Consider the following 27,143-nt stretch of genomic DNA (forward strand, 5'->3'; position numbering starts at 1 on the left):
CTTGCTGCTAAGGAAGCACTTAGAGAAATAAACTGCCTTACATGTAAACACATTTAGATCCTACTGTTTACTGGCACTTCAAAACTGAATATGAACAAAAAAATGGCCTGAAACAAGTCGAGAAAGCTGTGTGACAGACAGATGTTTATCATGTAGGCATAGTTGATTCCTTAAAAGGTTATAAACCTTAGCCAACGTATGGATAGTGATACACCCATGATAAGTTCATAATCATTATGACAGTGGCTTTATTTATTCTAAAATAAATGTCACATTTCTTCTTTGGAGGTTCCAGGACTGGTATTCAACAAAGCAAATGTCTGCAAGTAGATAGCTGGGTAACAGGAGCTACTCTTTTCCTAACAGGAGGACTGTCCACTAAGCTTTCAAAGGTGCCACTGCCACTACATTCTCTTTAGAACTGAAATGAAGTTACATATCAAGGACAAGTGTTAAATATAAACACGAAAGACTGAATACCTGACTTTTTTTAGCTTTGTTTTTGCAGTATATTTGCAGAAAGTATTAACTACCCCAAACACAGTATAATCCTTAATTAAAGCACAGAGATCAGGCAATTTGGTAAACCCTTTAGAAGCTTTTTTCAGAAGCTTGTTGTACTTCTAAAGGAGTGATCTTTTCTTAATGTCCGTAGCAAGTATAAAGATGCTAAGGTAATTACTAAAAGAATCACATATACAAAATGAAATACTACAGTATTTGCCATAATAATCAGAAAAAAAATAGGCAATATATTGCATGAGAATATGTATATAAGTGGTAAAAACTATATCAATAAGAATGATTATTACAAAAATTTAAGTTATGGGTTCTTCATTGGGGAAGGAGGCAGAGGCAATCTGTATGGTGCACACAGGGGTTTCCACTGAATGAATAATCCATGGGTATTTATTGTTGTTTTTAAATACTGTTATAAAATCTTTTTTTTAGATATATTTCCTAATTTCTTAAAATAGAAAAAGCAAAATAAAACAAGATGAAAAGAAAGTACAAATTAAGTTGTTTAAAGACCAATGTAACCTGTTAATAAAATTAAATGTATTCATCTCAAGTTGATAGATGTATCTTCATATTATACTTTTTAAAGATTTAAATAAAACTACATGCAAGACATAAGTAAAGCATAAGTCCCTAGAGGGATTGAAGTATACATAGGTAGATGAAAAAAGTATATCAGATAATACTAACAAAAAATTAACTATTGTAGCTATTAAAGTAATAGAAAAACTGAACTTTAGGAAAAAATGCAATTTTTAAAATTATCTCTGTCTGCAATTCCTTTTATTTATCCATTTATCCTCTGAGCCTATGCCATCCTGGGATCTGCTCAGAGCTTTTGATAAACCATCTCCATCTATTTTTGTCCTATTCTTAGCTAACCATTTCCAAAATCTAGGCTCCTTAATCTCTAACTCTGGTAGTACTTATGTGGACCGTTAATTTGGTACTTATTCTATACTGTGTTTTAGTGTCATTGATATTCATGCATTTCTTTAACTAAATTATAATGTCCTAGAGTTGGACGCTATACCTTATTCACTTTTTAACACCTGTCACCTCACCTTAGGACCTGCCATATGGTAGAACCATGTCACCTGGCATATAGTAGAAAATCAATAAATATGTCAGCAGTTCACTGAAAAATGGCTTCTGAAAACGTATTAAAAGCTCTTGCAAGGTGTTTGAGTACTTTGCCAATGCTATGTGTTTACCTTTTCTAAGCAACCTCTCCATCAAAGTTCAAGAATGCAAACAGGAAGGGACCCTATGGTTAGAGAGTGACTAACCCAAAGCTGTGAGTAGTTGGTGAAGCTAAAACCACATCCCCAATGGGAGGGCGCCCCCCTCTGGACCTAGTTGGGAACTCCCACACTTTCATTACTAAGAGTACGCAGTGCCCGTAATATTCTTGCCTCTCGTCCTGGAACGAAGTCCAACATATAGTCCAAGTCAATAAATATTTCTGCGAAGTGTAAGATAATGAAATATTAGTCTGGAATCCCTCCTTTCTCATGACATACAAGATGTCTGCTGCAAACCTCTTATAAACATACTATTTTTTCAATTGGCAATACATAAACCATATGGTTTAAACTTCAAAGGGTATATGATAAAAACAAATGTAAGTGTACTTATTACCTTTGTTCAAAGCTGCTATCTCTAGAGACATCTATAGTTACCAGTTACTTCACTTATTTTTGGCTACATAACATTTCATATTTGGGTACATATATACTTGTTTATAAGTATTTATAAATTCTTAGACATGTAGTTCATATAATAACATACTATATTGAATCCTGATTGTTTTTATTTGAGAATTTATGCTGTAATTTTTTTCATTTTTATTTTTATTATCTTTAAAATTCCAATGTCTGTTACTATCTGGTATATTAACAATGTTCCACACTTTTATGAGTGAGTGAATGAATGATTTATTAATAGTGTTTAATTCATTCTGAACCTAAAGCTACCCACCAACATTGATAAATGCTTTATCCAAGATCTCATCATATGCATCTGTGTTGCCCATAAAATCATATTTATCCTTCAAATTTATCCAAAACATTTTGTTCTGCAGGAGGAATCTTCCCTGAATATTGCCTCTCAGTGTCTCCTCCAGTTCTCCCTACACACTTAACAACAGTCTACCATTTTTTATTGTCCTCTGATTTTCATTTGTTAATATAATAGCATGAAGGTGTCAATAATATTCTTAATAATATTGAGTACTTACGTGTACCAGGCACTTTGCTAAGCACATTTTATACATTATTTCACTAATCTCTACAACACACCTACAAAGTTGGTAACATCATATTATCCTCGTGGTACACCTGTCAGTGCCCTTCCAATGTCACCTTGACTCACCCTTGACATTGTGAGCAGACTGTTTCCTTCTGTACCAATTTATTTCCAGCATCTTGCTGCACAAATGACCTCTGCAAAATGTGCTTAGACAAAGTGGGTAGGTGAGAAGTGCTAACATAGTGACACCCAGAAGGGACCCTTAACCAATGAGGTAGAGATGCTGATGAATAAATGCACCAGCTTTCTCTCCCCTCGGTGGGAAAATTTTGAGTTGTGCTGTGCACAGTCACTTCTACGGTCCTTGGGTGATTGAGCTTCGGTTGCCCATAAAAGTAAAACCCCTTTTTATCTCATCCTTTATTACCGTTCCTCTCTCCTCTTTCTCAATCCCCCCACCCCTTGTTCACTTTCTGAAATAACCTGCCAAATAAACTACTTCTAATGAAATCCTTGTCTCACAGTCTGCTTTGGGGGAAATCAAAGCTAAGGAAAGTGAGGTTTAGAGTGTGTAACTTTTCAAATTCATTTGTACATCAAGTAGCAGATTCAAGATATGAACCAGAAGTCATGCTCAAAAACCCCATACATTACGGCCAACTAGATGGTACATGCCTCAAAGTAGGGATGACTACTGTGCTTCCCACATTATGTATTTCAAAATGCAAGCCAAAGTCACAATTTATTACCTACTTCTGCCAGTCAACAACATTTTATGTTTTGGAGAGTCTTTTTTCCACCTCAATAATCAGGACATGCATTTTAGGCACTGTTAGCTAAACACATGTGGCCATAATTTATTCCCGAAACTGATTTAAAGAAAAAGTTTTCCCTGTTTGTTTAGTTGCTGAGTGTCTTCTCGTTGTTGTTCTACAGATAGCAACTTCATCCTCGCGAATGCCCAGGTGGCTAAGGGTTTCCCCATAGTCTACTGTTCTGATGGCTTTTGTGAGCTTGCTGGATTTGCCCGAACCGAAGTCATGCAGAAGAGTTGCAGCTGCAAATTCTTATTTGGCGTTGAAACCAACGAGCAACTGATGCTTCAGATAGACAAGTCACTGGAGGAAAAAACAGAATTCAAAGGAGAAATTATGTTCTACAAGAAAAATGGTGAGTTGGCTTTCTTTGATTGGTGCTCATTGGACAGTGGTGAAGGGTCACCTTCTTTCAACTCAGTAATTACTTGATAAGTCCCATTAAGGCTTAATGGTACTTCACATAAATACAGGTTGTTACAGAAGACCCACAAATGACTTGAACAATGGCCTTGTTTTAGCCATTAGCAGCATAACCTGCCTGAAAATTTAGCATGAGAATTATAACTTTGATGTCAATATATTAACTCGATTAGTATATGTTAAAATGCAGTGTATTACTATTATATATGGTCATTCTTAAAAAATACATTAGAAATGATAGTTAATATATTGACAAATGATCTTTAATCTAGAGGCATTTTTCCAAGTTTTATGTCTTTAAGAACTACATCTCAACCTCAGTCATTAAGGACAGAGATGCAAGTGTTTGCTGGCAAAGAAAGTGAATTTAAAGAATATCAGCGCAGGCATTTTTATCTTTCAGTTTCCCAGCCACAGAGCTCTTCTTGCTACTCTTTTAAATTCTAAAGACAAAATAAGAGATGCATTTGTCTCAGTGAGAGTAAATTTGCCTGAACTCAAAACTGCCACTGGGAAAATACTTTCTTGTGGCTTAAGTGTTGTGATTCTTCTCTAAATAAAAGGGAATATAAAACTTCCGGCCAAGATGGAGGCCTAGACAGATATGGTGGGTCTCCTTCCACAACTAAGAAGGAATACAACTACCTCAAAACTAGAGACAACCAGAAGTTCCATAAAATTGAGCTGCATGGAAGTCCAACAAACAAAAATATAAAGAAGAAATGCTCATCCAGACAGGTAGGAGAGGCAGAGCCAGAGTGGAGAAGATGTGGTGTAGTGGTGGCAGCAGATGCAATGACAGTGGCAGGCTGGTGGAAAACACAGTCACATGTTTTAAAAAGTTGGAGGGACATCTGAGGAGCATTCCCAGCCCCAGACCAGACTGCACAGCTCATGGTCCTGGCACCAGGAAAAATCAAGCCTCATTGCTTCTGACTGTGCAAACCAGTGGGAGTTGGGGCATAGGAAGAAACTGCCAGTCCCTTAGCAGAGTCCACTTATTTAAAGGACCCCTACGGTCCTAGAACATCCACAGACCAACCCACTCTGGGGATGACAGCCAGGGCAACAGCTAGAGAGATTCCAGTCCTTTACAGAAGTGGGAAAAGTGCCTAGAAAAGGGGCAAGTCCTGAGAAAGCAGCATTGTTCCCTCTCAGACCTCTCCCCCACGTGCAATGCCACAACATGGTGAAATTGGTCGCCCTGTACTGATGAATACCTAAGGCTCTGCCCCTTACAATATAACAGAAGCGACAGCTCTACCTAAGACACAGAGGCAGACTAACATAGTAGCCTGTCAAGATGAGGAGACAGAGAAGTATGGACCAAAAGGGGAAACGGATCAAGGTTTCAGTGGGAGAACTAAGCGACAAGGAGATAGCCAACCAAACAGACGAGTAGATGGCCAACCTAGTAGATAAGGAGATAGCCAACCTAACAGATGAAGAATTCAAAACACTGGTGATAAAGATGCTCACAGGCTTGACAGATATACTTGAGTACAGCAAATGCATGAGGGAAGAAGTGAAGGCTATGCTAAGTGAAATGAAGGAAAATACACACAAAACCAATGGTGGAGGGAAGGAAACCAGGGTTCTAATCAATGATTTGGAACATAATGAAGAAAAAAACAGTCAACCAGTACAGAATGAGGAAACAAAGAGTTGAAAAGAAATGAGGAGAGGCTTAGGAACCTCTGGGACAACTTTAAATGTGCCCACCTCTGTAAATTAGGAGTGCCAGAAGGAGCAGAGGAAGAGAAAGAAATTGAAAACTTATGTGAAAAAATCATAGAAGAAAACTTCCCAAATTTGGTAAAGGAAATAGACATACAAGTACAGGAAGCCCAGAGAGTCCTACACCAAGACACATCATAATTAAAATGCCAAAGGTGGAAGATGAAGAGAGAAGCTTAAAAGCAGCAAGAGAAAAGCAGAGAATTACCTACAAAGGGGTGCCTATAAGACTATCAGCTCATTTTTCAAAAGAAACTTTGCAGGCAAGAAGGGACTGACAAGAAGTATTCAATGTGATGATAAGCAAGGACCTACATCCAAGATTATTCTACCCAGCAAAGCTATCATTTAGAATGGGAGGGCAGGTGAAGTGCTTCCCAGACAAGGTCAAGCTAAAGGAGTTCATCATCACCAAGCTATTATTATATGAAATGTCAAAGGGACTTATTTAAAAAAAAAAGAAGATGAAAACTATGAACACTAAAATAACAACAAACTCACAACTATCAACAACTGAATCTAAAAAAATAAAAACAAAATTCAACTAAGAAAACCAGAATAGGAACAGAATCATAGGTATGGGGATCATTTGGAGGGTTAGCAGCTGGGAGGGGGGAAGGGGAGAAATGGGCAAATGGTTCAAAGATGAGGAAGCATAATTGGTTGGTACAAAATAGACAGGGGGAAGTTAAGAATAATATAAAAAAGGATGAAGCCAAAGAACTTATATGCATGACCCATGGACATGAACTAAGGAGGGTGGGATTGCTGGAGGGAAGAAGGGTACTGTGCAGAGGGGAGCAAAAGGAAAAAAATTGGAACTACTGTAATAACATAATCAATAAAATATACTTAAAAAAAGGGGGGGTCTAGGGATTGGTGTGGTATCATCAATGTTGGATCCTATGTGGAAATAGATATGGTTGTCCTGTGGGCCTGAGGAAATAGGGCATTATGTTGGGGAAATGCTAAATCAAAAATTAGAACAAGTTGTTTTCTAGTTTCTATCTCCTTAAAGGGACATAGACCCCTGAGTTTTAGCTGGGCACATGGCTGCCAAACTAGGGAATATATTTCCCAGCTTTCTTTGCAGTTGTGTTGGGCATTTGTCTAAGTTTGGGGCCAATGATATGTAAGAAGGAATGATTTATAAAATTTATAGGTAAAAATCTCTTAAAAAAGTGGAATTCTTTACTAATTTCCCTTCTCCTCTCCCATGGTGCTATGGACTGAATTGTACCTTCTCAGAATTCATATATTGAAGCCATAAGCATCCTCCTCTCCAATGTGACTATAGGTAGAGATGAGGTCTTTAAAAAGATAATTAAGGTTAAATGAGGTCATAAGGGTGGGTGTTAATCCCATCTGACTACTCTCCTTACAAGAAAAGGAAGTGATACCAGGGATACCCGCACTTAAGTCATTGAGAAAACATAGTGAGTAGGCAGCTGTCTTCCAACCAAGGAAAGAGACCTCAGGAGAAACCAACCCTGCTGGCACCTTGGCATCAGACTTCCAACCTCCAGAACTGTGAGAAAATCAGTTCTGTTGTTTAAGTCACCTAGGCTGTGATACACTTTGTGGAAGCCCTAGCAAGCTAATATAAATGGGTCAGAATTGTTAAGGTAAGACTGAACAGCCAGCTTCAATTATTGACAAGGACAATACCATAGAGGAATGCAGAAAAGCATTATGGAAAAAATCTGAGTGTTAGAGATCCACCTTGTCCACCCCAAATACAGAAAATACATTTTTATTTTGTTTGAATCACTGTCTTTTAGATCTTTTTGTTACAACATTCAAAGTATACTCTAATTCAGAGTTTCTCGACCTTGGCACTATTGATTGACATGTTGGGCAGGTAATTCCTATGTTGTGGGCAGCTGCCTTATGCATTGTAGGTGATTAACATCATCTCTGGTCTCTGTATCTTACTCTCAATACCTAGTACTGGGGTCTTAGTGAGGAAGACAAATAGGAGCCTGAACACGGCAACTCCACCCTCACTTATAAGATATTTGTCCTTGAATGACTTTCCTTGCGCATGTGAACTTTAGATATAGACGAGTCATGACATATTGGAGAGCACCCTTCTGGAAGGGATGGGATAGCCCAAGTCTTTGCCACTAGCAACAGAATTCAGACCATTGTGTTTTTCCCAGAATCAATAGGAGATGCTTACATAGCAAATACGATAAAATAAAAGGATTCCAGTTCTGTCTAATTATAGTATAATAATTGAAAAGAGGGGCTGAGATAAAAGAAAAAAAGGATGTCACGAGAATGCAGACTGGTAGGAAATGATGAAGCCACCATGTGGTGGAACAAAGGAAAAGGGATAACCTTTGTCTGAAATATCCAATGATTGCAGACCCATACAGGTAACATTGTGTAGGTCACTCCAAGTCCAACTGAGTGTCTTTCTTTTTAAGCCTCCTTTTTTTTTTTTTAATATATTTTATTGATTATACTGTTACAATCGTTCCAATTTTTTCCCCTTTGCTACCTTCCACCCAGCACCCCCCTCCCCCAACAATCCCCCCCCCAAATCCATGCCCATGGGTCGTACATACAAACTCTCCTGGCTCACCCTTTCATATATTCTTCTTCTTCTTTTTTCTAAATATTTATTTATTTATTTATTTATTTTAACAATAAAAAATAACAATCCCTCCCTCTCAGACTTAAGACCCTTTATAATCTTATAAAAGACAATGGGTGAAGGTCTCGAGCTCCTCTAGCTGCTTCAAGCTGGACATGGTTGTCGTCCTACCTACCCTTGGGTCCAGAAATCCCTAATAACATGGGGATGTGAAGGGGTGGGAGGGTGGCCTTCCCACATGGGGAAGGATCATGCAGACTCCAGGTTGGTTGGTTGTCCCCAGACAACGGCATGCTTGATTTAACAGGCTGGCATCCTTGTTGTATTCTGGAGGCAACAGATTTGGCAACAGGATTAAAGGATATCATTCAATCCATAACCACTAGATGACAAAAGACAGGTATTAATTTTTCAATGTCCCACATTAGGGAAAAGAAGGGTTTCTTTGGAGGAAGGTGTGCCAGGTACATCTCACCTGTCCAAAACCCTTTTGCCCATTATACTTAGTTTGGACTGAGGGAAATATTTTAGGTTTCCCCCCTCTCAGGCCTCTGGGCTCTTTCTGTCCAAGCCTTTAGGACAGAAAAAAGAAACCAGTTTTAAAGTGAAGCCCACAGACCACCCCATTCTTCACCAACCCAGCCACTTAGTTCAGCCAAACCATTGAGTCTCAGGAGGCAGAAATGCAGACAGGATTAAGTGAGGTCTATACGTACAGACAATCACTCAGGTAATGAGACTGTAGGCTTATGCCCTTTGAAAACAGAAAACACATGTTAATTTATGTAACATAACCCACATACAAGTCTCTAAATCTGTAGAACTGTCTTATCGGAAAGACATCCAGTTGCAAGGCATTTGACATTCTTCTTGCCTGTAAATTAAACATCTTTGATAATGCCACAGACATAGTTTAACTTTCAAATGAAAACAAATTTTAAATGAAAAGAAACTTTAAAGACAGTTAGCTGCACTACTTTATAGTTTACCACTGAGCATTGTGATTTTCCTTGAATCGCAATTTTTCTCCCTAAGATTACCCTCCTTGTCATTAAAGGGACTACATTAAGTCCATTTTTAATTTATCCTGTTCATTTGCATAAACACAACAAGAGCAGCAAATGATCACTTATGATCTTTAGTTCTGCTTTGCTGGAACTTACGCAAGGAACATTTAGGGTGACCTCCAGTCTGCCCTTCAAGACACAGAAGCAGAATCACATACCTGGCATTCAGCCTTGCCTGTAAACACCTGTCTTTTCCAAGTCCTTCTGGTTTTCCATTGTGCCTTAAGGTCTCATCTAGCCATCTTTCAGGAAAACAACCTTCATTCCTTCCCTGGAAAGACTTCCATGGACCGCACATCCATCCAAGGTACCAGGCCTTTTATCTCATGGACTTTTATTACCTTTGAAAGTTAACCCCAGTTCCTCAGGGATTTTTGGTAACAACCAAAGCCCAAGCATGTCTCCTTTAGGCATGACATTCCAGTCAAAGTCTTAGTTTAAAAAAAAACAAAAACCTCTATTAACAACTGGTCTTATTAGTTTTATGCAAAGAAACTTATGTCATTACTTACTTCTTTAGAATGCCAAACTTTGGAGGGATCAGATAGGGAGAAAAATATACAGTGTGAAGGAAAATCCTTGTCCTTCTAATATTCACTGAACTTGCATTTCCATTCTTTATATTTTTATTTTTCCCCCGCTAAAAATTTTTTTGTTTGTTTTTCCATTACAGTTGTCCCACTTTTTTCCCCCTCTTGCTTCCCTGCACCCTGCCACCCCTTCTCCCACATTCAGTCCCCACCCAGTTGTCCATGTCCATGGGTCATTTATACAAGTTCTTTGACTAGACCCTTCCCCTTCTTACCGTCTTCTCTCCCTCCTATCTCCCCCTTTGTTACTGTTAGTTTATTCCTTGTTTACATACCTCTGGTTCAATTTTGCTCATTTGTTTGTGTTGTTCATTAGTTTCCCGTAATAGGTGGTAGCATAAGGCATTTTTCTTTCATTGCCTGGCTTATTTCACTAAGCATAATTCTCTCTAGTTCCAACCATGTTGTTGCAAATGGTAGAAGTTCCTTCTTTCTTTCAGTACTTATTCATTGTCATTTTCCCCCTTTGTACTCATGTTCCTCTATGTCTCTCTCTGTTTCTTCATCTTCTTAAAGCAGACCCTTTAGCATTTATTGCAATGCTGGTTTGGTAGAGATGTATTCTTTTAGCCTTCTTTTGTCTTGGAAACTCCTTATTTCACCTTCCATTTTGAATGAGAGTCTTGCTGGGTAGAGTATTCTTGACTGTAGGCCTTTGTTTTTCATTGCTTGGAATATTTTTTGCCATTCCCTTCTAGCTTTTAGTGTTTCTGCTGAGAAATTTGATGAAAGCCTTATTGGAGTTCCCTTGTATGTTATTAGTTGTTTCTCTCTTACTACCTTTAGGATTCTCTCTCTGTCTTTGAATGTTGGCATTTTAATTATGATGTGTCTTGAAGTGGGCCTGTTCAGGTTCATCTTCATTGGAACCCTCTGTGCTTCCTGGACTTGAGTGACTCTTTCTCTCCTCATGTTAGGGAAGTTTTCTGTCATTAGTTTTTCAAAGAGGTTTTCTATCCCTTGCTCTTCTTTTTCTCCTTCTGGAATTCCTATGATACGGATATTATTACGTTTCATGTTGTCCTGCAGCTATCTTAGAGCCTCTTCAGTCTTGTTCAGTCTTTTTTCATCTTGTTGCACTGTCTGGGAGTTTTTGTCTACATTGTCTTCTAGCTCGCTGATCCGATCTTCTGCTTCATCTGGTCTGCTTTTAATTCCTTCTACTGTGTTCTTCAATTCAGAGATCATATTCTTCATTTCCTCCTGGCTCTTATTGATAGCTTCTATGTCCTTTTTCATGCATGTGTAATTCTCAGTAAGTTTCTTGTAGTTTTTCTGGAGTTCCTTGTAGTTTCCGCTGAGCTCATTGAGCTTCTCCATAATCCATGCTTTCAATTCCATATCTGATAGTTGGCTCCCCTTTATTTCACTTAGCACTCTTTCTGGGGACTCTACCTTTCCTTTTGATGGGGGGTTGTTTCTCTGTCTCCCCATTTTTGTGACTCCTATTGTTTGTTGGTGCTTCTTAGAATGATCTGCACTTCCTGGATCTGCCCCCGGTGGCATCAGATCCTGTACCAGTCTGGGCCTAGGCAGCCTGTTGGAGACTTCCAGGGATCTACTGCCTTTGTCTGCCTCCTTTAGTTGTTAATCTATTCAATCTGTGATTAGCCATCAGGCTTAAGGACCGTGGGTGTGGCAGCTTAATTCCTGTAGACAGGGCTTTTGCTTCCCCTCAGAATGCCTGGTATAGAATACTTTGGGTCATTTTTTTCCCCTGATGTAGGGTATGCCCTGTAATATTTATGTTTAAACCTCTTTTATTTTGAGATAATTTTTCTGAATTTTAACTATCATCATTGTTCTGTTTATTTGCTTTGATTTTTCCTCTTTATGATCACGTATTAGATGTATGTTGGATCCTTTTTGCCGGTCCTCTGTTACCTATCACTTTCTCATTTTAATTTTTTTTTCTTTTTTCTGATTTTCATGTTGTGCAATCTGTTTTCTTTTCTTTGCTTTTGTGGTATCCATTCAGACATTTACTTCTTTGCTTTAAGTCTTCAATTCTTTATCTTTTATTTACATTCTCTCCTGAACGCAGTTAACTAATATTATTTATATCAATATTTTACTGAGTATATTGGTTGTTTAGCCCTGGCTGGTTTAGCTCAGTGGATTGAGCGTCGGCCTGCGAGCTAAGTGTCGCTGGTTCGATCTTCCAGTCAGGGTACATCAGAGAAGGAAAACTCTGACTCCAAAAAACCTCCGCTGCCTTGCGGCATACCTCTTCAGGGGAAAGGCTAAGGGAGTAAACCCCGACAGAAAATCCGGAGCCGGAGTCCCTAAGGCGGTTTGACGTTGTAGTCAACACCGGCAACTCCTGCGGCGCACCTGAAGCCAAGCTGTATCGACTCCGTCTTTCCCTTGGACCCTTCAGCTGCGAAGAGAGGGGGGGTCTGCTGCATGGGCAACAGCAGACCCTCCATATTACCCTGCCCAGGCTCTGTAGCTTCAGCGTCATCGCAAGATGTCGATTCAACACGGGAGGAGACAGATACTACCATGTCACTCCCGAGTCGGACTGCACAGCCATTCTCGGCGGTGCAGATGGACTCTTAAGAAGCTACACCATCGTCTCTCGAGACGGACGGCTGCCGACGACGACGACGATATTGGTTGTTAGGGCTGCCGTAACAAAATGCCACAGACTGGGTAACTTAAACAACAGAAATTTACTTTGTCACAATTCCGGGGAATTGAAGTCTGAGATGAAGGAGTCAGCGGGTTAGGTTTTTTTGACACATCTCTTCTTGGCTTTTATATGTCTGTCTTCTCATTCCTCTGTCTTCATAATGGTTTTCATTTTGTGTGTATTTGTCCTTATCTCCTCTTCTTATAAGGACAACAGTCCAATTAGGTTAAGGCTTGCACACATGTCTTTATTTAAAATAAGTTGCCTCTTTATAAAGGCCTCATCTCCAAATACAGTCTCATTCTGAGACAATGGGAAGTAGGATTTCAAAATATGAATTTTGAGGGGATACAATTTATCTCATAACACCTAGTCATATTATTTCTGAGCCGTTCTAAATCAATGTATGTCATTTTTCAGAGATATAACCTTTCTTACTTACTTCTTACTTGTTTTGAAATATTTGGGTTTTATGTGCTTTATGGAATATTTTGGGTGTATCTTAGTTTCTGCCGGTTTGTAACTCATATAATTTTTCTCTTTACCTTCTTTTTTATCCTTTTATGTTGTCATGTTTTAATGAGATGCATTTTTTAAAGTGATTTTTAGGAGAATATTGCAAGGTGAGGTGTACTAGGAAACCTTTCCTAAATCTATGGCTCTGAGGTTCCTCTACCATTACCAAAGGTTTTTTGTTTTGTTTTTTTAACTTAAACGGCTTCTCTGCCTAACCACATTTTTGTTACTTTCTGAGCTACCCTCGCTCCTAGTGTGGGCTTCTCCTAGACTAGTATTTGAAACTTTTCCTTTCTTTACCCTGATCTTCCTGCTCTGATGAAGTAGAGTTCTGGTCCCAGCAGCTTTTCCTCAATACTTAGTTTTATACTTTCAAGAAAGAACTTCTGCTGGGTATTTCTCAGAGCGCAGGAGGCTTAAGCAGCCCTAACTCCACTCTCTGTCTCTGTAGCCCACTGCCCTCACCTTCAGTTAGAGACTGTGAAGTTCCCTTCTAGTTTTGATTATGTTCAGATCTGTCTGTGGTATCCTCTACTCCCAGAAAATATCTTCTTTGGGGAGTAGATACCTTTGATGATTTTCAAGGCCCCAAGTTCCTAGGCTATGAGTAGTCTCCTTTTCCCATGCTGTTTTCTCAATGCTGCCGCTGTTCTTACAAGGGTCCAGCTTCTTAGTTGGTATATACCATCAACCTGTATTCTGAAGTCTTTGGGGACACATTGTCATAGAGCTTTGTTGCTGATGTCTTTTGTGGATTTCTGCTTTTGTTATCTTCATTAATTTTGTGAAAGGATTGGGGATATTTCAGAAATCAAGGGTCCGTTGTCATTGAGGTCATTCACGTCATGTTTTAAACAATCTCTTAAGACAATGTATAATTGCTTTGGGTATATAAGCCCACTTCCTGAGAGTCTCCTCTTTTTTTCTCCCTAAATTGTCATTTGCATGGTTGGGGTGTAAAGGCCTTATCTGATCTCATGACATAGTGTAGAAAGGGTGCCCCTAACCTCTTGTGTGTCCACTGATTTCATGCATAGCTCATCTGCCTGATACTCCCCTCATTTGGCATTTGTGGCTGGTGGTGCTAAGTGATTTTACTTCCCCATATCTCTTGAAATTACTGTATATCCTTCTTTTCTTAATTTTTGCTTCCTCCTTCATCATGCAATGAATTGAGGAATTCATTATTTATTTACTATCTTCTATATCTCTAGCCTTGGGAAGATAATGGCTACCTTAGGTGAATACATCCATCCATTACACATGAAAGCAAATAGAATCTCTGTGTAAATAAACTGGAACATGCTTTATGCTATCACTTTTCCTCAAAAGTAGCAACCACCTCCACGTTAATAAAAAGTTACCCTGACTAGCAGTTTCTCTCAAGAATCTCAGATAGATAAGGAGAAATATCCCTAATGCCTTCAGTGTTAAAAAAGAAAAAAAAAAAAAAAAAACTATCCGAGATGCCTTCTCCCTACTTCAGAGCTGTGAAATCTCATAATGGGAAGATTATCTCTGGCCTCCCGTAGTCTTTTTCATAATCGCTCAAACTGAGAATGGATAAGTTAGATGGAATACCATATTTTTCACCCTCCTAACTCAAGCTTCTTGGCTAAACCTTATTGGTACTAAGTTATATATTCTGTATGTCATGGAAGACCATCATTATTGAATCTATGAGCCCCAATCTTTATGTTTATCTTAGCATATCCTCTTTACAGAAAGCTTATATTTCAAGCCCACTTTGTATTAAATAGATCCAACAGGAAGAGAAATGCTGCAAGGAAACAAAGATTTTTTAAAAAATAAAATGATATAGTTAATTTCACAAAAATGTTATTAGTTTGTCAGGGTTATTATAACAAAGTACCACAGACTGAGTAGCTAACCAACAGAAAATTATTGTCTCACCATTCTGGAAGCTTGTAGTCCAAGATCAAGGGATGTGTTGGGTTGGTTTCTTCTGAAGGTTGTGAGGAAGAAGTTGTTCCATGCCTATCCCCCAGCTTTTGGTGGTTTGTTGGAAATCTTCAGTGTTCTTTAGCCTGTAGAAGCATCACCCTGATCTCTACCTTCATCTTCACATAGTATTCTCCCTTTGTGAGTGTCTGTGTCCAAATTCTCCCTTTTTGAAGAACACCAGTCATATTGGATTAGTACCCCCTTACTGGCCTCATTTTAACTTTATTACATTTATAAAGGTCACATCAGAGGTACTGGAGGTTAGAACTCCAACATCTTTGGAGGGGGGAAAGTGATAAAATTCAACCTAAAACACTTGGATATATTCACATTAAATAAATTGAAACTGAAGTCACTTGCCTAAGGTTGTAAAAGAGTAAATATAAAAACCAGGACACATAAATGTCCTCTGATTCCAAGATTCTTGCTCTTAAAGCACTGGTTCTCTGTGGTAATGAGGATGGTACCATCTTCCAGAGGCATTTTGCAAATCTGGGTGTTCCACTCAATTACTGTAGGGGAGGGTGTTTTTGCCAGTTAATGGGCAGGAATCAGGGATGCTCAGTGTACTGTAATGTATGGGATGGTCTTGCAATTGAAGAACTGTCCAGTGTCCAATATGACACTTCTTTTTAGCTTTATTGAGATGTTGATATACCTAAAATTACACACATGCTCTATACATATCCATCATCTCCCCCCGATTTTCTTGTGTACTTTTGTTTGTTTGTTTGTGGTAAGAAAGCTTAATATGAGATATATTCTCTTAACATTAGGCTAAATGAAATAAGCCAGTCACAGAAAGTCAAATACTGCACGATTCCACTTATATGAGGTATCTAAAGTAATCAGACTTGCAGAAGCAGAAAAGATAATGGTGGTTGCCAGTAGTTGAAAGGAAGAGGAAAAGGAGAATTGTTGCTCAATAAGTATAAGGTTTTAGTTTTGCCAGATGAATAAGTTGGAGAGATCTGCTGTACAACATAATTCCTATAGTTATGGTATAGTCATGGTACTGTGCACTGCATGATTTTCTAATGCCCTATCAGGCTTTCCAGGAGTTAAAACACTGGTTTCTAATTTTCCAAACTTGGAACCTAACACACAGTGTTTTTTGGAAGGCTTTAATTTCCTACTGAATTTCCTAGAATAAAACCATAGTGTAGTGAGGGAAGATTGTATTCAACTTGTTCAGAATTTCACCATTTCAGAAAGCCTTGTCACTGACTTATAGTACTTGTCACAGAGACAGCACATCTGTATGGGTTCTGCACTTGTAGCTGTTGTAGTCACCATGACTCTGTATACTGGTCCAGTTATCCAGTGGCCATATTATATCTCCTCTTGTAGTCCACTGTCTCTGGGCATTTTATGTTGAGATGCATATTATTTAATAAGAAATGACTTCACTTTATTTTTTTGTTATATTACTGTTAATAATATATAGTATTGTCTTTCTAAAGATGTGTGTAATTAACCAAGTTTTATTATAATGATTTTTCATAGAAAAGAGGAAAATGCAAGCATTTGTTACAAAAGGGAATCTTGGGTCTGACAGGGTTGTGGGTCTCTTAACTCACAGACTCACTCCTTCCCATGTCGCCTCCAAGATTTGCGATTTATTTTCATTTACCTCCTGAACTTATTGCTTTCTTAATGTTTTCCTTTAAGTTGAATCACTTTTTAAACTAAAATTGGAAGCAAAAGATAGTAATGTCACTAGCCTCAAATAGAAGGTAACCATAAAATAAATATGCAATGAAGACATTGTTGTTTAACTTTTTTAAATTAAAAAATAAAAAGTAACCCATGATGTCTAAGTAATAATAAATATAATTGACTATATTGGGCCAAACAGCGCATAAATCATTTAATATAATTTTTCAGTAACATTTAAAGTGAATATAAGTTTATCTTGCATTTAAAGATGAGGAAGCTGTGATATAGAATAATGACTTGAACACACGACTGTTATGTATAGCCAGTCCTCAGCTTGTCATTGCACTAGCAATTCCCTTCCTTGTTCATATCTTTATCCACTAACACACTTCACATTTCTTAATTTTTCCATTTCCTTATTTAATTTTCTTATGACATAGAGAAATGTCTAGAAAAATTAATGCTGAATCTGTTGGTTTTCTTCCTTTTCAAATGTAGTTAGATTTTCAACTTTTTTTTTATAAATATATATTTGTGACAACAAAAACAATTTATTGATAATTTACTGTTTGTTTATTTAGGGAGAATGCCTCTTAAAGGAGAAACTGTTTACTCAGCTGCTAGATGTATATTCAGAAGCACATCACAAGCTGCAAAACTGAATTCTTCTGTAAATAAAAAGTGATGTCGAAGAGTAGGAATAAAACTTGAGCCAGGAAACTGAGCGGTTTCCCTTGAGCTGGGATGGGTGGAAGAGGAGAAGGAGAGACTAGGAAAGATATAAAAAGATGAGAGAAGGGGAGAGAGTGAGAAAGAAATGGGGCGACATCCGGTGATATCTTGCCCATGTCCCTCAAAAAGTCTTGCTCGTTTGATGTGTTAGCCAGAAAATTTTTGTTCCAATACACATCAAAACTGATATGCAGATATTAAAATATAAGATATTTAAATGCACTGCCTAAAAATCTGTGTGTTACCAGGTGTGCGCATACCACCATTATTTGAGTGACACACTGTCTTCGTTCTGGTGTACAAATAAACTTTGAATTAGGTATAGTCATACTCCATGTTACAAGATCAGCTTGTGATAAAAGACAAAAGGAAGCAGATTTTCTCATGACCTTCCTCTGATTTTACAGTGAGTTGCTCATTGTAAATAGTTATAATAAGAAACATTATTTTTCTCCTAATGTTAAGTTTATATTTAAGATATTCTTAGTGAGTTCTATTATACTCATTTATTCAACATGACTGTGTAGAAGATTTTTAGAATATTTGATTATGCCCCCTAGAATTTTAGAATTAGAGCTCAATATAGAAAAAAGATAAAGCCTTGGTGTTGTAGACTGTCAAATTACTCTCAAAATTAGCATTTAAAATGTGCAGCATAAGGGTCACGAAACATGTATAAGTGACCCACGGACATGGACAACAGGGTGGGGATTGACCACGGGAGTTGGGAGTGGACAGGGCAGTGGAGGGCAATGGGGGGGGGGGAATGGTACCACTGTAATAGAAAAACAATAAAAAATAAAGTAAATTTTAAAATGTGCAGTATAGTTACTTCCTTATATGTCTTAAGAAATGAGATTGTAGCACTGAATATAGAATGGCTTTATGTAAGATCCAAATTTCAGAGTAAGGAGTGTCATGCCCATTCATGTAATAAATGAACAATAAGAAAATTCATTTTACTGGCCAGTGAACTTCCGAGTGCCAGAAGTGTGCTACATGATCGGCAGGGTTTTCGCTAACACCAGGAGAGATTGCCTGTGGCTAGTGCTCTCTGCCACATTGAAACAGGAAAGAAAGAAAAAAAAGAAAGAAAATGCATTTTAATGCAAAGTGTGGTGTCTAAATAATTGTGGACACTGGGGTTCCCAGTATGGGTGTTATTGCTAGTCACCTTAGATTTTCACCACATCCAGAGAACAATGAAGCAAGTCAGCCAACCAGTAACCTATTTCAGCAAGAGCTAGAGAAATCAAGCTTCAGATTAGAGAAAATACAAGAAACCTTCTCTTGAAGTGGAGTGGGAGCCTGGGAAGAAGGAAAGAGAACTCTGAGCAAAGCAAGATTATTTCTGCAGCTCACTTTCCCAGGGACTCAGACTGGAGTCCAAGAGAAAGACAATACAAAAGCGAGTGCAATATTTTTCATAAAAATCTACCTCGGGCTACTGAGACTGTCCAAGCACCTTGCATGCCGTGGTCCCTTGGGCAGCATCAAAGTAAGCCTGGAGGAGAGCGAAGAACTGTGAGTCCTGCATTCTTGGCAGCTAAGAGGACTAGATTATGCAGACATTTCTTCTAGACATTTTAAGTATTTATGAAGAACCCAAGGGGGACTTAGATTCCTGAAAAGCTTGTGAAGGTGGGATCTAGTATTCCAGTTATCTATTGCTTATGACAACTACTTTAGAACTTAGTGGCATAACATATCTTACAGTAGTGTGGGTCAGGAATCAAGGCTGGGCTTGGCCACATGATTATTCTTCCTTGTGGAGCCAGTAGAAGCTGGTGGTGTATGGGGTGCAGGTGAGAGATATGTTGCTTTGGAGGACCTTGGATGGTGTCCCTCACATGTCTTGATAGATTAGTATTTTATATTTCTGTTTTGTGTCTTTTGCATTCAAGAGATGAAGCTCAGAAATGCAAATACAGTAAACAGATTCGAAGTGATTGTAGCAGGAAAGCAAAGGACTCAGAAAGAACATGAGCAAAAAGCAGCACGTGCTGCCTGGGTGAGGAGCCTGCCTTGCAGTTTATCTTATCTCTTTTTTTTTTTTTTTTGTCATTGGCGAATATATTTTCCCATATGGTTGGTTTCCTTTTCATCTTGCTGATGTTTTCTTTAGCTGAGCAGAAACTTTTTAGTTTGATGTAGTCCCATTTGTTTATTCTTTCCTTTATTTCCCTTGCCTTAGGAGATACATCAGTGAAAATGTTGCTACGTGGGATATCTGAAATTTTCCTGCCTATTTTTTCCTCTAGGACTTTTATGGTATCACGGCTTACATTTAAGTCTTTGATCCATTTTGAGTTTATTCTTGTGTATGGTGTAAGTTGGTGGTCTAGTTTCATTTTTTTGCATGTCCCTGTCCAGTTCTCCCAACACCATTTGTTGAAGAGGCTCTTTTCACTCCATTTGATGTTCTTTCCCCCTTTGTCAAATATTAGTTGACCATATGAACCTGGGTTTATTTCTGGGCTCTCTATTCTGTTCCATTGATCTATATGTCTGTTTTTATGCCAGTACCAGACTGTTTTGATTACCGTGGCCTTGTAGTATAGTTTGATATCAGGTATTGTGATTCCTCCTACTGTGTTCTTCTTCCTCAAAATTGCTGTGGCTATTCGGGCTCTTTTTTGGTTCCATATAAATTTTTGAAGTATTTGTTCTAGGTCTGTGAAATATGTTGCTGGTATTTTAATAGGGATTGCATTGAATCTATAAATTGCTTTGGGTAGTATGGACATTTTAATGATGTTGATTCTTCCCATCCATGAGCATGGTATATGCTTCCATTTATTTGTATCTTCTTTAATTTCTTTCTTCAATGTTATGTAGTTTTCTGAGTACAGGTCTTTTACCTCCTTGGTTAAGTTTATTCCTAGGTATTTTATTTTTCTTGTTGCTATGGTAAATTGAATTTTTCTTTCAGTTTCTATCTCTGAGTTTTTATTGTTGGTGTATAAAAATGCCTTTGATTTCTTAATATTGACTTTGTATCCTGCTATTTTGCCGAATTCACTTATTAGGTCGAGTAGTTTTTTTGTGGAGTCTATAGGGTTTTCTATGTACACTATCATGTCATCTGCAAATAATGACAGTTTTACTTCCTCTTTTCCAATTTGGATGCCTTTTATTTCTCTTTCTTGTCTGATTGCGGTGGCTAGAACTTCCAAAACTATGTTGAATAGGAGTGGGGAGAGAGGACATCCTTGTCTTGTTCCTGATCTCAGGGGGAATGCTCTCAGTTTTTGCCCATTGAGTATGATGTTGGCTTCAGGTTTCTCATATATGGCCTTTATTATGTTGAGGTATGCTCCCTCTATTCCCATTTTGCTGAGAGTTTTTATCATAAATGGGTGTTGTACTTTATCAAATGCTTTTTCTGCATCTATTGATATTATCATGTGGTTTTTGTCTTTCATTTTGTTTATGTGGTGTATTACGTTTATTGATTTACGAATGTTAAACCATCCTTGCATCCCTGGGATGAATCCTACTTGATCGTGGTGTATGATCTTTCTAATGTGTTGCTGGATCCGGTTTGCCAATATTTTGTTGAGGATTTTAGCATCTATGTTCATCAGCGATATTGGCCTGTAGTTTTCTTTCTTTGTTGTGTCTTGACCTGGTTTTGGAATTAGGGTTATACTGGCTTCATAGAATGAGTTTGGCAGTCTTCCCTCTTCTTGTATCTTTTGGAATAGTCTGAGAAGGATAGGAGTTAGTTCTTTCCTAAATGTTTTGTAGAATTCACTTGTGAAGCCATCCGGTCCAGGGCTTTTGTGTGCTGGGAGTTTTTTGATTACTGCTTCAATTTCACTAGCTGTTATTGGTCTATTCAGACTTTCTGCTTCTTCTTGATTCAGTTTGGGAAGACTATAGGTTTCCAGGAATCTGTCCATTTCCTCTAGGTTGTCAAATTTCTTGCCATACAGTTGTTCATAATAATTTCTTATAATCCTTTGTATTTCTGTGGTATCAGTTGTGATTTCTCCTCTTTCATTTCTGATTTTATTTATTTGGGTCCTCTCTCTTTTTTTCTTGATGAGCCTGCTTAAAGGCTTGTCAATTTTGTTTATTTTTTCAAAGAACCAGCTCCTACTTTTGTTGATCTTTTGAATTGTTAGTTTAGACTCTATGTCATTTAATTCTGCTCTGATCTTGATGATTTCCTTCCTTCTACTTGATCTGGGCTTTGCTTGTTGTTCTTCCTCTAGATCTTGTAGCTGTAGGGTTAAATTTTTTATTAGATATTCCTCTAGCTTTTTTAGGTAGGCCTGTATTGCTATGAACTTTCCTCTTAGGACTGCTTTCGCTGTATCCCATAGGTTTTGGGTTGTTGTGTGTTCATTATCATTAGTTTCCAGAAACTTTTTGATTTCTTCCTTGATGTCATTGTTAACCCATTCATTATTTAATAGCATGTTATTCATTCTCCATGAGTTTGAATGTTTTTGAGTTTTTTCCTTGAGGTTGATTTCCAATTTTAAGCCATTGTGATCTGAGAAGATGCTTGATATAATTTCAATTTTCTTGAATTTGTTAAGGCTTGTTTTGTGTCCTACCATGTGGTCTATCTTTGAAAATGTTCCATGTGCACTTGAGAAGTATGTATATTTTGCTTCTTTGGGGTGAAAACTTCTATATATATCGACTAAGTCCATTTGATCTAGAGTGTTGTTCAGTGCCTCCATATCTTTGGTGTTTCTTTGCTTCGAAGATCTGTCCATTGTTGACAATGGGGTGTTAAAGTCCCCTACTATGAGTGTGTTGTTGTCTATATCTTTCTTGGAGTCTTTCAAAAGTTTCCTTACATATTTGGGTGCTCCTAAGTTTGGTGCATATATATTTATAAGGGTTATATCTTCTTGATGGATTTTTCCCTTAAGTATTATGAAATGCCCTTCTTTGTCTCTTTTTATGGACTTTGCTGTGAAATCTGTTTTGTCTGATATAAGTATTGCTACCCCGGCTTTTTTTTCATGTCCATTTGCTTGGAATACATTTTTCCATCCCTTTACTTTCAGTCTGTGTAGATCTTTTGTTCTAAGGTGGGTCTCTTGTAGACAGCATATATGTGGGTCATTCTTTCTAATCCATTCAGCTACCCTGTGTCTTTTAATTGGAGCATTTAATCCATTTACATTTAAGGTTATTACCGATAAGTACTTATTCATTGTCATTTTTCCCCTTTGTACTCGTGTTCTTCTCTGTCTCTCTCTGTTTCTTTATCTTCTTAGAGCAGACCTTTTAGCATCTCTTGCATTGCTGGTTTGGTGGAGATGTATTCTTTTAGCCTTCTTTTGTCTTGGAAGCTCCTTATTTCACCCTCCATTTTGAATGAGAGCTTTGCTGGGTATAGTATTCTAGGTTGTAGGCCTTTGTTTTTCATTGCTTGGAATACTTTTTGCCATTCCCTTCTGGCTTGTAGTGTTTCTGCTGAGAAATCTGATGATAGCCTTATTGGAGTACCCTTGTATGTTATTAGTTGTTTTTCTCTTGCTGCTTTTAGGATCCTCTCTTTGTCTTTGAATGTTGCCATTTTAATTATGATGTGTCTTGAGGTGGGCCTGTTGGGGTTCATCTTCATTGGGACCCTCTGTGCTTCCTGGACTTGCGTGACTCTTTCTCTCGTCATGTTAGGAAAGTTTTCTGTCATTAGTTTTTCAAAGAGGTTTTCTATCCCTTGCTCTTCTTCTTCTCCTTCTGGAATTCCTATGATACGGATATTATTACGTTTCATGTTGTCCTGCAGCTGTCTTAGAACCTCTTCAGTCTTGTTCAGTCTTTTTTCATTTTGTTGCATTGTCTGGGAGTTTTTGTGTTGGTTGTCCTCCAGCTCGCTGATCCGATCTTCTGCTTCCTCTAGCCTGCTTTTAATTCCTTCTACTGTGTTCTTCAATTCAGAGATCGTATTTTTCATTTCCTCCTGGCTCTTATTGATAGCTTCTATGTCCTTTTTCATGCTCACGTAATTTTCTGTGAGTTCCTTGTAGTTTTTCTGGAGTTCTTTGAAGTTTCCGCTGAGCTCATTCAGCTTCTCCATAATCCATGTTTTGAATTCCATATCTGATAGTTCGCTCCCCTCTATTTCATTTAGCACTCTTTCTGGGGACTCTACCTTTCCTTTTGATGGGAGGTTGTTTCTCTGTCTCCCCATTTTTTTGACTCCTATTGTTTGTTGGTGCTTCTTGGAATGATCTGCACTTCCTGGATCTGCCTCTGGTGGCGTCAGATCATGTACCAGTCTGGCCCTAGGCAGCCTGTTGGAGACTTCCAGGGATCTACTGCTGTTGTCTGTCTTCTTTGATTGTTAATCTATTCAATCTGTGATTAGCTGTCAGGCTTAAGAACTGTGGGTGTGGCAGCTTAATTCCTGTAGGCAGGGCTTTTGCTTCCCCTCAGGCTGACGCCACTTGGAGGGGAATGGTCTACCCGCAGTACTGGGGATGAGTCAGCACTGGGACCCAGTCAGCTGCTCCTCCAGTTCTCCCCTCAAAGCCACCGTGCCAAATTCTCCCCAAGTGTCTCCAGTCCTCTCTGCCTTCCCTCTGCTTGAGCCCAGGGTAAGTGGTGGCCAAAATATTTTCGTATGTGATCCACTTAAGAGCTCTTTTTCTCCTGCTGTTTCTCTCCGGCTAGCAAGAAAGCCTGTGGCTTTTCGCTTTTCACAGCTGATACTATTTTACTTTCCACTCTGTCGCTGTAGGCTGGGAAGCCCAGCTGGGGGTTTAGACCCTGCCCTTCTCAGGGGGAATCCCCGGCTGCTGAGCTGTTTCTCAGTCCCTTCAGCAGCCACCCGTGTGAGCCCAGCCAGCCCTTCCGCGTCTCCGCACTCCCTACCGGTCACGTTGTGATGTAGCGGCCTTTTCTGTCTCTCCGTGGTTATAAGACTTCTTTCCAGCTAGTGTTCCGTTGGTTATTCCAGATGATTTCTCCAAAATTAAGTTGTAAATCCAGACTGGTCCTGGGAGGAGGTTAGTGTAGCTTCCACTTACTCCTCCGCCATCTTGGATCTCCATCTTATCTCTTGTATGTATTCAAGCTTAGTACTTGTAAATGTAGGCAGCTTTCCTGGTCTACTTCTCATAGATCTGAGCAAGCTACACTAACAGAAAGCTTGTTCTTTTTTCTATGCCCGTGGTTAAGGTTGCACTGTTTAATCAATGAACAGAAGTTTTACATCAGCCCATTTACTGAAGTGCTCCCCCAGGCTCTCCAGGCAAAATGATGGGAACAAAGTGAGCCGTCGATGGGGCAACCATGCATTCGTCAGAAACTGCTTAGCTTTGCCTGTCCTGCTAAGATCGACCAGCCACTGCCCCTACCTGACTAGATTCCTGCATATCTTTATTTCTTCAGCGTCAGCCTTTCTGACTTAACACAGACAACTTCATAAAATAGCTGCAGCTAACATTTACTGAGTACTCGCGGTGGACCAAGCTCTATCTATGTTCTGCTCCTTGCCTGGGTTGTTATTTCATTTAATCCTCACATCAACCTTTTGAGGCAGATTTTATTAATCCCCCATTTCACAGTTAAACTGATTCACAGAGAGGTTAAGTGGAAGGCTGGGATCCAGGTCCTGGCCACCTGATTCCTGACCTTAAACACTAAGCCATGCTCATGGGTGTGGTAAACCTAAGCTTCCTACATGGAAGCCCTTGGCTCTTCCTCACCTTCCCCTGGTCTATACGAGTAAATGGATGGACTTCCAAGGTGCTATACATACTCCTCTATGAATAACTCGAATAGCTAAATAATTGGAAAACAAGGATAGAACCTATTAAGGGCCCTTGTGTTTGTACCTGTGGCTCTTCATTATTCCATCTTTATTAGCCAGAAATGAAATACAACCACAATGTTTGAGAATCTTTGGTGGTAAACAAGTTCCTTTTGAAACAAGAGAAGCTTATTATTTTAGAGCTTCTCTCTGTGTGGTGAGAAGAAATGATATTGAACTTAGAGGATCAAGCCCTGGCCATGGTCTTAACACTGTACTTACTATGCCTAGGATAAAGACTAGTTAAAAAGGCTTTGAGTAGAATCTTAGCTCTCTCCCACTCCCTAGGTATGTACCCTAGTTAAGTGACTTTACTTGCCTGAGCTTCAATTTGATCTTTTTCATAGCAATGCTACCCTCATAGATGTTTGATGAAGGACCAAATGAAATAACCATTGTATAAGATACATTATCAGGACAAGCTACATAATTTGTAGGGCCCATGGCAAAGTGAAAATGCAGACCCCTTTTTTAAAAAAAATTACTAAAAATTTCAAGACACTACCAGCAGATTATTAAACCAAAGCTTGAGGCCCTCTTAGTGTGTGGTCTATGGAACTACAAAGGTGCATGCCCACAGGGCTGGTCCTAAACATTATAGAAATTTAATAAATATCCCTTCCTCCTCTGAAATTTTCTCCCAACAAGAAGCACCTGCCTACTCCCATTTCAAAGTGTGCCAGACCCTCAGAACCTCACAGTTAGGTGCCTGAATTCAGTGACTCTTGAGCCCTGGGCTGTGGACTAGTTACTAGTTCCCCCTCACCTTACTAGAAAGCCATGGATATCTAACCATCTTCAAAAAGATCCCGTAAAGATTCTGTTATGTCTTAGCTGAGAGCTCTATGTCTTTTAATTGTATAAGAATTATGAGATTAGCACAAGAAAAATTACACCATTCTAGTCATGCTTAGAGTATACTCTCAACATGAATAATTATATAATATTGACTGGTTGCGATTATTTAAAAGTAGAGTTGTGCTTTATTTTCTAGTAATGAGCTTTTACTTCATGACGCCCACTAAATATATACAATAACAGGTACCAGCAATTCAGATCTCTAGGGCACCCACCTGGACCTTTCTGCCCTGATATAAAAAGGCATTCTTCCTGCCACTGCCCTAGTTCAGACTCTCATATTCAAGGCCCTGAGTTGCAACAATTCCACTTAATCGATCACCAGTTCTCCTGTTGTGCCCCATGAGATTTCCCCCTCCTCATAGCCTCCAAAGCCTCTTCCTATAGTGCAGATCTGACTATGCCACTAACCTATGAAAAACCCTTCAGTGGTTCCTTGTTGCCTTTCAAGGTAAATGCAGACTCTTTAGCCTGGTGTATAAGGCCACTCATGAGCTTGCTCCAGTCTATAATCTATCCCTTTAAAGTCATCCTTTCCCTTTCCACCCTTTTTTCTTTCCTCATTCCTCATTATACTCTAGTACATCCCCTGCTTCAGCCTGTTTTATAGTTTATGTTTTTTAATGTTCCATGTTCTAACTTGCCTTGTGCTTTTGTACTTGATATTCCCCCTGCCAGGAATGACACACCCCTCCCCCACTCTCACATTAAGCTAATAAAATCATCAAGACTCAGTTCAAGCCTAACTCCTCTATGAGGCCTTCAACAACTATGACCTGTTTCACATCATGTTTCCATTCATAGGTACCATCTTGCAATAAATAGAATGATTTTTGTTCCCCTAAAATTTCTGTGTTGAAACCCCAATCCCAGTTCAATTAGGATGTGGGGAATTTGGGAGATAATTAGGTCAAAAGGATACAGCCCTTGTGCATAGGATTAGTGGCCTCATACGAAGAGGTCAGAGAGCCAGCTTGCTCTCTTTCCGT

General features: G+C 38.8%; 1 protein-coding gene across 1 annotated transcript in view; it reads left to right on the top strand.

The window, feature by feature from the left end:
* The window catches only part of KCNH8 (potassium voltage-gated channel subfamily H member 8), a 331,588-nt gene that overhangs the window by 102,221 nt on the left and 202,224 nt on the right, over nucleotides 1-27,143 (top strand). The window contains exon 2 of the mRNA XM_090283012.1: nucleotides 3,706-3,939. Coding sequence (XP_090139138.1) covers nucleotides 3,706-3,939 — 234 coding nt within the window. The remainder of the gene's footprint in view (nucleotides 1-3,705; nucleotides 3,940-27,143) is intronic.

The sequence above is a fragment of the Furipterus horrens genome, unplaced genomic scaffold (genome assembly GCF_987537825.1).
Source record: "Furipterus horrens unplaced genomic scaffold, mFurHor1.1.pri manual_scaffold_7, whole genome shotgun sequence".
NCBI lineage: Eukaryota > Metazoa > Chordata > Mammalia > Chiroptera > Furipteridae > Furipterus > Furipterus horrens.